Source organism: Grampus griseus (assembly GCF_964374135.1).
Source record: "Grampus griseus genome assembly, chromosome: 17".
Taxonomy (NCBI): domain Eukaryota; kingdom Metazoa; phylum Chordata; class Mammalia; order Artiodactyla; family Delphinidae; genus Grampus; species Grampus griseus.
In genome coordinates this window covers 15,762,425-15,778,016 of record NC_139011.1, presented here as the reverse complement: position 1 = coordinate 15,778,016, position 15,592 = coordinate 15,762,425, and the positions used below count along the sequence as shown (strand labels likewise).

At 39.1% G+C, this 15,592-nt stretch overlaps 1 protein-coding gene across 1 annotated transcript in view; it reads right to left on the bottom strand.

Annotated features, from left to right (window-relative positions):
* Nucleotides 1-15,592, bottom strand: part of ATAD2 (ATPase family AAA domain containing 2) — a 70,001-nt gene that overhangs the window by 37,177 nt on the left and 17,232 nt on the right. The window contains exons 3-8 of the mRNA XM_082675124.1: nt 14,158-14,207; nt 12,006-12,171; nt 11,271-11,373; nt 10,929-11,016; nt 9,990-10,208; nt 1,100-1,217 (exon numbers count right to left, since the gene is read on the bottom strand). Coding sequence (XP_082531250.1) covers nt 1,100-1,217; nt 9,990-10,208; nt 10,929-11,016; nt 11,271-11,373; nt 12,006-12,171; nt 14,158-14,207 — 744 coding nt within the window. The remainder of the gene's footprint in view (nt 1-1,099; nt 1,218-9,989; nt 10,209-10,928; nt 11,017-11,270; nt 11,374-12,005; nt 12,172-14,157; nt 14,208-15,592) is intronic.

Here is a 15,592-nt window from a genome sequence, read left to right as displayed (position 1 = left end):
GGCCTCTTTTCAAGTGCAGTTTATCTTGGGCAGCCCTGACAGGTTGTCTTTCTGATTCTCTATGCTTCTGGGCTCTGGTTGTGTGAAAAGGGATGATGAAACAAGAAATCTAGACCGTACACTTGTGATTTTGAGACTCTGAACATCAAATTAAAAGACCCTGGGTTCATATTTGTCCTAGAAGAGAGAAATTTGTCAGTACCTATAGAGGTGTTGCCTTCCATGGCCAAAACATGATCAGATATAGTCTGCTTCTAATGAGGAGGCTTCTAAAAACTGTTCGAATAGTTGAAGTCTCATAAGACCTCAGTCTTACTTCTGAGCACATTAATAATACTAGGAAAAAAGCACCATTCCCCACATGAGTGTCATTTTTTTCTGCCTTTTTAGGCTTCATCCTATAAGCTTTCTCATTCATGAACTACTATAATGCTACTATTACCCAGAAAATTTCTAATGCATCAGAAAATCTGTTATTACTCAGGAGAATGAAGAAATAACAAGAATTACCTCTTTAGACTTAAGTATGACAGATAGGCAACAAGTGTTAGGATGTAAAAGGAAAAGAAACCCACAAATAATTTGAATAGTCATAGAAAATTAATGTTTCCCAGTATGTAAGAAGAGCAAATTTGAAAAATATATCCAAAAATGGATGGTCACAGTCATAAGTCTAGAAGCTATGTAACTTAGAATTTGTCATGGTAAGAAAATATATCTAGGACAGTATGTGAAGAGAAGACTAAACCTATACTCTAACTTAATGTGAAAATTAAATGAAACAATCTATGTAAAATGCTTAACACCAAGCCAGGAATACAGTAAACACTGAAGCAAAGGTAGCTCTCTATTATTAGTGTGGAACAATGGAACAAACTACCTTACCATGGTAGTTGTTAACAATTCCTATCAGTGGAAGCAAAACCAAAAACTAGTCAGTGGTAGTGGGGATTAGAACACTAAAGGCATAGAGCTAACTCTCCCAAATATACAATTCTAGAATTCTATCCTGATACACCTAATCCTAAGACTCTACAATCCTACCTTAACATACAGACAACTATGTTGTCATAAATCAGTCACTATTTCAGAACCAAACCTGTTCATTCGTTTACAATAAGGACTTCTTGGTCCCGCAGAAGATAATCGATATCTTGGTCTTTTGGGAGAAGCTGGGCCACTATAAAATATGTTGGGCTTTCTCTGATGACGAGGTTCTAAAAAAAAAAATTATATGTATGTGACATATAAATATGTATAAAGACAATTTTGCTCTTCACCTAAATATTTACAATGATGCTACTTTCCATGAAAATACTAGTACATATCTACTGTAGAATATTTTACTGTTCATGTTTTAAATCGTTTATGCCTGCAACGTTGCTGTTGAATATATATGTGTAGCATAAACAACAACTAACCAAAACACACACTGGCCATAAACAACCATTATGATTATACTGATGCATAATAGCTGATTATCAGCTTTGCATATATACGCTCAGATGTATTGAGGTACAACTTTAACATAAATCAAAAGCGATCCTATTTACACTAACTTATAAAATAAAGTACAGAGCTTCCGGGAAGATGGCGGAAGAGGAAAATGCGGAGATCACCTTTCTCCCCACAGATACACCAGAAATACATCTACACGTGGAACAACTCCTACAGAACACCTACTGAACGCTGGCAGAAGACCTCAGACCTCCCAAAAGGCAAGAAACCCCCAGTAACAGGGGTGCGGGGGTCAAAGAGGAGAGATTCCCGCACAGAGGATCGGTGCCGACCGGCACTCACCAGCCTGAGAGGCTTGTGTTCTCCCCCGCCGGGGCGGGCGGGGCTGGGAGCTGATGCTCCGGCTTCGGCCGGAGCGCCGGGGGCGGACTGGGGTTCGAGGCATGAACACAGCCTGCAGGGAGGGAGTCCGGGGAAAAGTCTGGACCTGCCGAAGAGGCAAGAGACTTTTTTTCCTGCTTTGTATCCTGATTCGCTAGGAGAGGGGATTAAGGATGCTCCGTAACTGAGCTCCAGAGACGGGCGTGAGCCGCGGCTAAAAGGGCCTGAAACGCTAACGCCGCTGCTGCCGTCACCAAGAAGCCTTTGTGCGATCACAGGTCTCTATCCACACGCCACTTCCGGAGAGCCTGTGCAGCCCGCCACTGCCAGGTTCCCGGTAACCAGGGACAACTCCCCCGGGAGAACGCACGGCGCGCCTCAGGCTGGTGCAACGTCACGCCGGCCTCTGCCGCCGCAGGCTCGCCCCGCACTCCGTGCCCCTCCCCCCACCCCCGGCCTGGGTGAGCCGGAGCCCCCGAATCAGCGGCTCCTTTGACCCCATCCTGTCTGAGTGAAGAACAGATGCCCTCCGGCGACCTACACGCAGAGGTGGGGCCAAATCCAAAGCTGAGCCCCTGGGAGATGTGAGAACAAAGAAGAGAAAGGGAAATCTCTCCCAGCAGCCTCAGAAGCAGCGGATTAAAGCTCCACAATCAACTTGATGTACCCTGCATCTGTGGAATACATGAATAGACAACGATCATCCCAAATTGACGAGGTGGACTTTGAGAGCAAGAGTTATGATTTTTTTCCCCTTTTCCTTTTTTTGTGAGTGTGTATGTGTATGCTTCTATGTGAGATTCTGTCTGTATAGCTTTACTTCCACCATTTGTCCTAGGGCTCTATTCGTCCGTTTTTTTCTCTTAATAATTATTTTTTTATTTTAATAACTTTATTATATTTTACTTTACATTATTTTATTTTACTTTATCTTCTTTCTTTCTTTTTTCCTTCCTTCCCTCCTTCCTTCCTCCCTCCCTCCTTCCCTCCTTTCTTTCTTTCTTTCTTATTCTACTAATTCTTTCTTTCTACATTTTCTCCCTTTTATTCTGAGCCGTGTGGATGAAAGGCTCTTGGTGCTGCAACCAGGAGTCAGTGCTGTGCCTCTGAGGTGGGAGAGCCAACTTCAGGACATTGGTCCACAAGAGACCTCCCAGCTCCACATAATATCAAACGGCGAAAATCTCCCAGAGATCTCCATATCAACACTATCACCCAGCTTCACTCAGCGACCAGCAAGCTACAGTGCTAAACATCCTATGCCAAACAACTAGCAAGACAGGAACACAACCCCATCCATTAGCAGAGAGGCTGCCTAAAATCATAATAAGTCCACAGACACCCCAAAACACACCACCAGACGTGGACCTGCCCACCAGAAAGACAAGATCCAGCCTCATCCGCCAGAACACAGGCACTAGTCCCCTCCACCAGGAGGCCTACACAACCCACTGAACCAACCTTAGCCACTGGGGACAGACACGAAAAACAGAGGGAATTACGAACCTGCAGCCTGCAAAGAGGAGACCCCAAACAGTTAAGATAAGCAAAATGAGAAGAAAGACACACAGCAGATGAAGGAGCAAGATAAAAACCCACCAGACCTAACAAATGAAGAGGAAATAGGCAGTCTACCTGAAAAAGAATTCAGAATAATGATAGTAAAGATGATCCCAAATCTTGGAAATAGAATAGACAAAATGCAAGAAACATTTAACAAGGACCTAGAAGAGAAGAACTAAAGATGAAACAAACAACGATGAACAACACAATAAATGAAATGAAAAAGACTCTAGATGGGATCAATAGCAGAATAACTGAGGCAGAAGAACGGATGAGTGACCTGGAAGATAAAATAGTGGAAATAACTACTGCAGAGCAGAATAAAGAAAAAAGAATGAAACGAACTGAGGACAGTCTCAGAGACCTCTGGGACAATATTAAATGCACCAACATTCGAATTATAGGGGTTCCAGAAGAAAAAAAGAAAAAGAAAGGGACTGAGAAAATATTTGAAGAGATTATAGCTGAAAACTTCCCTAATATGGGAAAGGAAATAGTTAATCAAGTCCAGGAAGCACAGAGAGTCCCATACAGGATAAATCCAAGGAGAAATATGCCAAGACACATATTAATCCAACTGTCAAAAATTAAATACAAAGAAAACATATTAAAAGCAGCAAGGGAAAAACAACAAATAACACACAAGGGAATCCCCATAAGGTTAACAGCTGATCTTTCAGCAGAAACTCTGCAAGCCAGAAGGAACTGGCAGGACATATTTAAAGTGATGAAGGAGAAAAACCTACAACCAAGATTACTCTACCCAGCAAGGATCTCATTCAGATTTGATGGAGAAATTAAAACCTTTACAGACAAGCAAAAGCTGAGAGAGTTCAGCACCACCAAACCAGCTTTACAACAAACACTAAAGGAACTTCTCTAGGCAGGAAACACAAGAGAAAGAAAAGACCTACAATAACAAACCCAAAACAATTAAGAAAATGGTGACAGGATCATACATATCAATAATTACCTTAAATGTAAATGGATTAAATGCTCCAACCAAAAGACATAGACTAGCCGAATGGACACAAAAACGAGACCCGTATATATGCTGTCTACAAGAGACCCACTTCAGACCTAGGGACACATACAGACTGAAAGTGAGGGGATGGAAAAAGATATTCCATGCAAATGGAAATCAAAAGAAAGCTGGACTAGCAATTCTCATATCAGACAAAATAGACTTTAAAACAAAGACTATTACAAATAAAGACAAAGAAGGACACTACATAATGATCAAGGGATCGATCCAAGAAGAAGATACAACAATTGTAAATATTTATGCACCCAACGTAGGAGCACCTCAATACATAAGGCAAATACTAACAGCCATAAAAGGGGATATCGACAGTAACACATTCATAGTAGGGGAATTTAACACCCCACTTTCACCAATGGACAGATCATCCAAAATGAAAATAAATAAGGAAACACAAGCTTTAAATGATACATTAAACAAGATGGACTTAACTGATATTTATAGGACATTCCATCCAAAAAAACAGAATACACATTTTTCTCTAGTGCTCATGGAACATTCTCCAGGATAGATCATATCTTGGGTCACAAATCAAGCCTTGGTAAATTTAAGAAAATTGAAGTTGTATCAAGTATCTTTTCCAACCACAACGCTATGAGACTAGATATCAATTACAGGAAAAGATCTGTAAAGAATACAAACACATGGAGGCTAAACAATACACTACTTAATAACAAAGTGATCAGTGAAGAAATCAAAGAGGAAAGTAAAAAATACCTAGAAACAAATGACAATGGAGACATGACAACTCAAAACCTATGGGATACAGCAAAAGCAGTTCTAAGAGGCAAGTTTACAGCAATACAAGCCTACTTTAAGAAACAGGAAACATCTCGAATAAACAACCTAACCTTGCACCTAAAGCAATTAGAGGAAGAAGAACAGAAAAACCCCAAAGTTAGCAGAAGGAAAGAAATCATAAAAATCAGATCAGAAATAAATGAAACAGAAATGAAGGAAACAATAGCAAAGATCAATAAAACTAAAAGCTGGTTCTTTGAGAAGATAAACAAAATTGATAAACCATTAGCCAGACTCATCAAGAAAAAAAGGGAGAAGACTCAAATCAATAGAATTAGAAATGAAAAAGGAGAAGTAACAACTGACACTGCAGAAATACAAAAGATCATGAGAGATTACTACAAGCAACTCTATGCCAATAAAATGGACAACCTGGAAGAAATGGACAAGTTCTTAGAAATGCACAACCTGCCAAGACTGAATCAGGAAGAAATAGAAAATATGAACAGACCAATCACAAGCACTGAAATTGAAACTGTGATTAAAAATCTTCCAACAAACAAAAGCCCAGGACCAGATGGCTTCACAGGCGAATTCTATCAAACATTTAGAGAAGAGCTAACACCTATCCTTCTCAAACTCTTCCAAAATATAGCAGAGGGAGGAACACTCCCAAACTCATTCTACGAGGCCACCATCACCCTGATACCAAAACCAGACAAGGATGTCACAAAGAAAGAAAACTATAGGCCAATATCACTGATGAACATAGATGCAAAAATCCCCAACAAAATACTAGCAAACAGAATCCAACAGCATATTAAAAGGATCATACACCATGATCAAGTGGGGTTTATTCCAGGAATGCAAGGATTCTTCAATATACGCAAATCAATCAACGTGATACACCATATTAACAAACTGAAGGAGAAAAACCATATGATCATCTCAATAGATGCAGAGAAAGCTTTCGACAAAATTCATCACCCATTTATGATAAAAACCCTGCCGAAAGTAGGCATAGAGGGAACTTTCCTCAACATAATAAAGGCCATATATGACAAACCCACAGCCAACATCGTCCTCAATGGTGAAAAACTGAAAGCATTTCCACTAAGATCAGGAACAAGACAAGGTTGCCCACTCTCACCACTCTTATTCAACATAGTTTTGGAAGTTTTAGCCACAGCAATCAGAGAAGACAAGGAAATAAAAGGAATCCAAATCGGAAAAGAAGAAGTAAAGCTGTCACTGTTTGCAGATGACATGATACTATACATAGAGAATCCTGAAGATGCTACCAGAAAACTGCTAGAGCTAATCAATGAATTTGGTAAAGTAGCAGGATACAAAATTAATGCACAGAAATCTCTGGCATTCCTATACACTAATGATGAAAAATTTGAAAGTGAAATCAAGAAAATACTCCCATTTACCACTGCAACAAAAAGAATAAAATACCTAGGAATAAACCTACCTAAGGAGACAAAAGACCTGTATGCAGAAAATTATAAGACACTGATGAAAGAAATTAAAGACGATACAAATAGATGGAGAGATACACCATGTTCTTGGATTGGAAGAATCAACATTGTGAAAATGACTCTACTACCCAAAGCAATCTACAGATTCAATGCAATCCCTATCAAACTACCACTGGCATTTTTCACAGAACTAGAACAAAAAATTTCACAATTTGTATGGAAACACAAAAGACCCCGAATAGCCAAAGCAATCTGTTTTTTTTTCAAAGCAATCTTGAGAACGAAAAACGGAGCTGGAGGAATCAGGCTCCCTGACTTCAGACTATACTACAAAGCTACAGTAATCAAGACAGTATGGTACTGGCACAAAAACAGAAAGATAGATCAATGGAACAGGATAGAAAGCCCAGAGATAAACCCACGCACATATGGACACCTTATCTTTGATAAAGGTGGCAGGAATGTACAGTGGAGAAAAGACAGCCTCTTCAATAAGTGGTGCTGGGAAACTGGACAGGTACATGTAAAAGTATGAGATTAGATCACTCCCTAACACCATACACAAAAATAAGCTCAAAATGGATTAAAGACATAAATGTAAGGCCAGAAACTACCAAACTCTTAGAGGAAAACATAGGCAGAACACTCTATGACATAAATCACAACAAGATCCTTTCTGACCCACCTCCTAGAGAAGAGGAAATAAAAACAAAAATAAACAAACAGGACCTAATGAAACTTCAAAGCTTTTGCACAGCAAAGGAAACCATAAACAAGACCAAAAGACAATCCTCAGAATGGGAGAAAATATTTGCAAATGAAGCAACTCACAAAGGATGAATCTCCAAAATTTACAAGCAGCTCATGCTGCTCAATAACAAAAAAACAGACAACCCAATCCAAAAATGGGCAGAAGACCTAAATAGACATTTCTCTAAAGAAGATATACAGACTGCCAACAAACACGTGAAAGGATGCTCAACATCATTAATCATTAGAGAAATGCAAATCAAAACTACAATGAGGTATCACCTCATACCAGTCAGAATGGCCATCATCAAAAAATCTATAAAGAATAAATCCTGGAGAGGGTGTGGAGAAAAGGGAACCCTCTTACACTGTTGGTGGGAATGTAAATTGATACAGCCACTGTGGAGAACAGTATGGAGGTTCCTTAAAAAGCTAAAAATAGAACTACCATATGACCCAGCAATCCCACTACTGGGCATATACCCTGAGAAAACCACAATTCAAAAAGAGTCATGTACCAAAATGTTCATTGCAGCTCTATTTACAATAGCCCGGAGATGGAAACAACCTAAGTGCCCATCATCGGATGAATGGATAAAGAAGATATGGCATATATATACAATGGAATATTACTCAGCCATAAAAAGAAACGAAATTGAGCTATTTGTAATGAGGTGGATAGACCTAGAGTCTGTCATACAGAGTGAAGTAAGTCAGAAAGCAAAAGACAAATACCGTATGCTAACACATATGCATGGAATTTAAGAAAAAAAATGTCATGAAGAACCTAGGGGTAAGACAGGAATAAAGACACAGACCTACTGGAGAATGGACTTGAGGATATGGGGAGGGGGAAGGGTGAGCTGTGACAGGGCGGGAGAGAGGCATGGACATATATACACTAACAAACGTAAGGTAGATAGCTAGTGGGAAGCAGCCGCATGGCACAGGGGGATCGGCTCGGTGCTTTGTGACCGCCTGGAGGGGTGGGATAGGGAGGGTGGGAGGGAGGGAGACGCAAGAGGGAAGAGATATGGGAACATATGTATATGTATAAGTGATTCACTTTGTTATAAAGCAGAAACTAACACACCATTGTAAAGCAATTATACCCCAATAAAGATGTTAAAAAAACAAACAAACAAAAAATAAACAAGTGGGACCTAATGAAACTTCAAAGCTTTTGCACAGCAAAGGAAACCATAAACAAGACCAAAAGACAACCCTCAGAATAGGAGAAAATATTTGCAAATGAAGCAACTGACAAAGGATTAATCTTCAAAATTTTTAAGCAGCTCATGCAGCTTAATAACAAAAAAACAAACAACCCAGTCCAAAAATGGACAGAAGACCTAAATAGACATTTCTCTAAAGAAGATATGTGGACTGCCAACAAACACATGAAAGAATGCTCAACATCACTAATCATTAGAGAAATGCAAATCAAAACTACAATGAGATATCATCTCACACCAGTCAGAATGGCCATCATCAAAAAATCTAGAAACAATAAATGCTGGGGAGGGTGTGGATAAAAGGGAACACTCTTGCACTGTTGGTGGGAATGTAAATTGATACAGCCACTGTGGAGAACAGTATGGAGGTTCCTTAAAAAACTACAAATAGAACTACCATATGACCCAGCAATCCCACTACTGGGCATATACCCTGAGAAAACCACAATTCAAAAAGAGTCATGTACCAAAATGTTCATTGCAGCTGTATTTACAATAGCCTGGAGATGGAAACAACCTAAGTGTCCATCATCGGATGAATGGATAAAGAAGATATGGCATATATATACAATGGAATATTACTCAGCCATAAAAAGAAATGAAATTGAACTATTTGTAATGAGGTGGATAGACCTAGAGTCTGTCATACAGAGTGAAGTAAGTCAGAAAGAGAGAGACAAATACCGTATGCTAACACATATATATGGAATTTAAGAAAAAATAAATGTCATGAAGAGCCTAGGAGTAAGACAGGAATAAAGACCCAGACCTACGAGAGAATGGATTTGAGGATATAGGGAGGGGGAAGGGTGAGCTGTGACAAAGCGAGAGAGAGGCGTGGACATATATACACTACCAAACGTAAGGTAGATAGCTAGTGGGAAGCAGTCGCATGGCACAGGGAGATCGGCTCGGTGCTTTGTGACTGCCTGGAGGGGTGGGATAGGGAGGGTGGGAGGGAGGGAGACGCAAGAGGGAAGAGATATTGGAACATATGTATATATATAACTGATTCATTTTGTTGTAAAGCAATTATACTCCAATAAAGATGTTAAAAAAAATAAAGTACAAAGCTGTGAAAACTAAAATAATTAAAAACAGACATGAAATTTCAAAATAATCCAATTATTTACTTTCATCAAGGCTAACATTTAACTTTCTTTAGAAGAAATAACTTCTTGCACATCTTGGGTAAGTTATGAAAGACAACAGCCATGGGTATTCTGCAAAATGAAAACATGAAAAATAAGAATAACAGAAGAAAGGCAGTGAAGATAAAGGAAACCTGTTTACATCTTCTCCTGGAAAAAAAAAAAAAAAAAAGATAGCACTTACTTTCCAATGGAGCCTGATAGTAAACAGTAGCTTTTCTCTGTCTAAGATAATATCGTTTCTGATTATCTTCTTCTCCATCCTCTTCATCTTCATCGTCATCATCTTCATCATCGTCATCATCTTCATCATCGTCATCTTCTTCATCATCATCTTCTTCATCATCATCTTCATCTTCACCATCATCTTCATCTTCCTGGTCTTCACCCTCTTCGGATGACTCTACAATTAAGAAACATTTACTTTCAGGCTTCTCACCCAAATGCTAACAATTGTTAAAATAGGGGAATAGAAAAAGACTCTCCTTTTAAAATTTATTTACTTCTAGGTTGTTCATAGAAAGAATCTGTAATTCTGCAACATCAAATGAAGATTTTTAAAAAATGAAGTAAAAAACTATAGAATTAAAAACAACTAGGGGAAGGAAAAAAGTAGTTTAAAGGCTACTACCAGTACATACCAAACTAAAGTTTATAGCGTTACTGCTAATTTCATTGATATAGTGGACTTCTGGCTGCCACTGAGTTTCATGCAGTATAACTCAAATAATCTACTTAAGATAATGTAAAACGCCCTCACCAAACATTTAAAATGCATTTCGGAAAACTGATTTTTCATTCAATAAAAGTTCTAAGAAATTGCAGCAATAAGTCCTAAACAGAATAGTAAAACTCAACTTTTAACTTTTAACTCAAACAGGTAGAGAGAGATATGCTGTCTGTAGATGTATTATACAAGCAAACCAGTTTCATTTGTTTTAGCATGTTTAAGTACTTTCCCAACAAAACATATTACCCTTTTATCTCCCCTGCCTTCACTTTTTCTTTGAAACTATGATAACCCTAACTTATCATAAACTACCATAAATGTCACAGCTTCTGAATAAAAAGGCTATATTCTGCTAAATAAAACCCAAAAGACAGAACAAGAGAAAAGACTAACCCACACTGCCTTCTTGATTGTCAGTTGTTTCTTCATCAGTTCTTTGAATATCTTTTTGTTTTCCTCTTGTGTACATATTAAGATTCTCCTAAAAATATGTAAATAAAATCCATTAAAGTTTAGTATGTTTATTTAAAAGAATCCAGTAGGGCCTTCCAATCCTACTGAAAATGAAGATATTTCCAGCTATAAACTCTTAAAACTCCAGCAATAACTAGTGACTGATCAAACAAATGCTGAACAAAATGATGAATAATTTAACCAAGAAATGGATAGGTTCTAGAGAAAAAAGGTTAAACTGGAGATTATTAAATCATCCCCTTAGTGGAAGAATATATTTACTTCTTCTGTTTCATTAAACACTCCCAAGTCTTCAAGTTCTCTCATTCGCTGTCTACGCATCTTCTTCATATCATCCATTTTTTGAAGTACAGCTTCAGCAGTGCTTTAAAAAAAATGATATAAAAATAAGCTAAAACTGTAAGAGTAGTATATTTTAGGACTTTCCTGGTGGCGTAGTGGTTAAGAATCCGCCTGCCAATGCAGGGGACACGGGTTCGAGCCCTAGTCCGGGAAGATCCCACATGCCGCGGAGCGACTAAGCCCATGCGCCACAGCTACTGAGCCTACACTCTATAGAGCCCACACTCCGCAACAAGAGAAGCCACCACAATGAGAAGCCTGTGCACCACAACGAAGAGTAGCCCTAGCTCGATGCAACTAGAGAAAGCTCGCATGCAGCAACGAAGACCCAACGCAGCCAGAAATAAAGAAATTTATTTAAAAAATAAAAGAGTAGTATATTTTTAAAAACTTCATTTTTCTTTCATTGTATTCTCTGAGTGCTGGGATTTTAAATACCCTTAATAGAAGCACTGATTTACTAATGTAAAAATATTTCATATTCTTTGTAAGAATTTAAATACACATACAGAATTATTACAAAGTCCTCTAATAATCACTCTCCTTTATACTTTACATAAACTGAATGCATTAAATACTCCTGCTAGTCAAAACTTAGTCCCCAACAAAAAGTTTTTTGCCAGCTAAATAATCGTGATCTAAATTTTTACTTACTTTGTTATAAGTTTGTCAAATAGTACAGACTGGTTCACGCTACCATAACGACTTCTAATCCTGCAACTTCGGCGAACTTCAACATCACCATTCTCTTCATGCAAGCGTTCTGTCTTTTGAACTATGTTTCTAGTCCTCAATGACCGAGTAACTGTAATTACTTTGTCTTCATAGATGTGTACATAAAAGCAAGTAGAAAGATTTGAAATAACAGCATTTATAAAACAATTCTAAAATGAACAACTGAATAGCTACACTTTCATATAACGAAATTTTAGTTTCTTGAACTTACCCTTCTCAAAAATACTAGAAAACAAAAATAAAGTTACAACATACACCTACCATAGGTCCAGCCATACCACTCTCAAGAAAAAATGAAAGCTATATATATAATACAAAGACTTGTACACAATGTTCAAAGCAGTTTTGTGACAGTCCCCAAATGGAAACAACCCAAATGTCCATCAAAAGATGAAACTGGGGGAAACAACCTAAGTGTCCATCAATAGGTGAATGGATAAAGATGTGGAATATACACACAATAGAATATTATTTAGCCATGAGAAAGGACATCCTGCTATTTGCAGTAATATGGATGGACCTTGAGGGCATTATACTAAGTGAAATAAGTCAGAGAAAGACAAATACTGAATGATATCATTTACATGTTCAATCTAGAAAAACCAAACTCATAGAAACAGAGACTAGAATGATGGTTACAAAGGACTGGGAAGTGAGAGAAAAAGGGGAGATTGTTAGTCAAAGAGTACAAATTTTCAGCCATAAAATGAGTAAGTTCTGGGGCTCTAATGTACAGCAGAGTGGCTATAGTTAGTAATACTGTATTGCAGGGGTCCCCAACCCACGAGCCTGTTAGGAACCAGACCGCACAGCAGGAGGTGAGCAGCAGGTGATCAAGCGAAGCTTCATCTGTATTTACAGTCGCTCCCCATCACTTGCATTACCGCCTGACCTCCGCCTCCTGTCAGATCAGTGGTGGCATTAGATTCTCATAGGAGCTCAAACCCTACTGTGAACTGCGCATGCGAGGGATCTAGGTTGCACACTCCTTATGAGAACCTAATGCCCGATGATCTGAGGTGGAGCTGAGGCAGTGATGCTAGCGCTGGGGAGCAGGTGCAAATACAGATTATCATTAGCAGAGAGATTTGACTGCACAGAGACCATAATAAATCAATTGCTTGCCGACTCATACCAAAACCCTATCAGTGAGTGGCAAGTGAAAACAAGCTCAGGGCTCCCACTGATTCTGCATTATGGTGAGTTGTATAATTATTTCATTATATATTACAATGTAATAATAACAGAAATAAGGTGCACAATAAATGTAATGCTCTTGAATCATCCCCAAACCATCCCCCCAACACCCCCGCCCCCCGGTCTGTGGAAAAATTGTCTTCCATGAAATTGGTCCCTGCTGCTAAACAGGATGGAGACTGCTACCATATTGTATACTTGAAAGTTGCTGGGAGAGTGGATCTTGAGTGTTCTCAGCACAAAAAAGAAATGGTAATTATGTGACATGATGCAGGTGTTAGATAAAGCCACGGTAATTATCATTTTGCAATATATAAGTATCAAATCAACAATGCAATGTACTCCTTAAGTTAAGGCAATGTTATATGCCAATTATATTAAAATAAAGCTAAGGAAAAAAATTGTGGTATATCCACATAATGGAATACTACTCAGCAATAAAAAGCAACAACATGGATGATACTCAAAGTAATTATGCTGAGTCAAAGAAGCCAAAGAAGAATGCATGCCGTATAATTCCATTAATATAAAACTCTAGACAATACAAACTCACCATACTCTACAGCACTCTGTAGAGTGCTGTCACACTCTCTACAGTGACAGCAAGCAGATTGGTGGCTGCTCAGGAATCTTGGGTCATGGAGAGGAGCTAGAGGAGCCAGGAGCGATTACAAAGGGGCCTGAGGAAATCCTGGAGGGTGATGGTTATCTTTACTACCTTATCGTGGTGATGGTTTGACGGCATGCACTTATATCAAAACCAAACAAACTGTACACTTCAAATATGGAGTTTATTGTATGTACCACAATATGCCTGTAAACAAAATACTAAATACATGCTTTAAAAAATTTAAATGCCTTTAACATTACTTACCTTCTTTGCACTCTTCTTTTTTTTTATCAGCCTGCTGTCTGGCCAACTGCCTATATGAAAAAAATATAGCAAATAATTCAAAATAATTTTAAATCCTATATTTTATAATACTACAAACTAGGACCAAAAATTAAATCAGCTTGTAGGGTAAATACTTAGTTACCTAAAAACCAGTGAAAAAATAGCGTGAGAATACCTGTGCTTATATATTGTTATGGCTAAACAAAGGCTGAGAACCCTGTTGTGAAATTCAATGATATACAGCTGTGTCTCAGTAACAGCAGGGGATTGGTTCCAGGACCCCACATGGATACCAAAATCCGAGGATGCTCAAGTCTCTTATATAAAATGGCATAGTATTTGCATATAACCTCTGCCCATCCTCTTTTATTTTTATTATTATTTTTTTTTTGCGGTACGCGGGCCTCTCACTGTTGCGGCCTCTACCGTTGCGGAGCACAGTCTCCGGATGCGCAGGCTCAGCGGCCATGGCTCACGGGCCCAGCCGCTCCGCGGCACGTGGGATCTTCCCGGACCGGGGCACGAACCCGCGTCCCCTGCATCGGCAGGCGGACTCTCAACCACTGCGCCACCAGGGAAGCCCCATCCTCTTGTATTTTTTTTTTTAATAAATTTATTTATTTTTGGCTGCGTTGTGTCTTCCTTGCTGTGCGTGGGCTTTCTCTAGCTGCCGCAAGTGGGGGCTACTCTTCATTGAGGTGCGCAGGCTTCTCTTGTTGCAGAACACGGGCTCTAGGCACGCGGGCTTCAGTAGTTGTGGCACATGGGCTCTAGAGCGCAGGCTCAGTAGTTGTGGCGCATGGGCTTAGGTGTTCCGCCGCATGTGGGAACCTTCCCGGACCAGGGCTCGAACACGTGTCCCCTGCGTTGGCAGGCAGATTCTTAACCACTGTGCCATCAGGGAAGCCTGTCCTCTTGTATACTTTAAATCACCTCTAGTTTACTTATAATACCTAATACAATGTAAATACTATGTAAACAGCTGTTGGTGAGTGGTAAATTCAAGTTTTGCTTTTTGGAGATTTCTGGAATTTGGGGGGAGGGGATATTTTCAATCCACTGTTGGTTGAATCTGCACATGCAGAACCAGTGGATACAGAGCGCCAACTGTATGCGTTAACTTTTAGCTAAACAGAATTAATCAGAACAAAGTATCTTACTTAAAACAAGAAATGAAATCCTTAGCCTAAGTATTTAGGTATAACTAAACTATTAAGCACTGAGTAAAAACAAGACAATGTGTTTTATACCACAGGGATATAGTGGTCCCACATCCTTGAGGACCTATAAACATGTTACAGAACTTAGTGACATGTTCGTTTCCTTCTCCAAACATTTGCTGGCTACAATCTTTACATGACATGTAGAAAGAGTCACATTTGTGAATCAGATATCCCACCTACAAACTGGTATA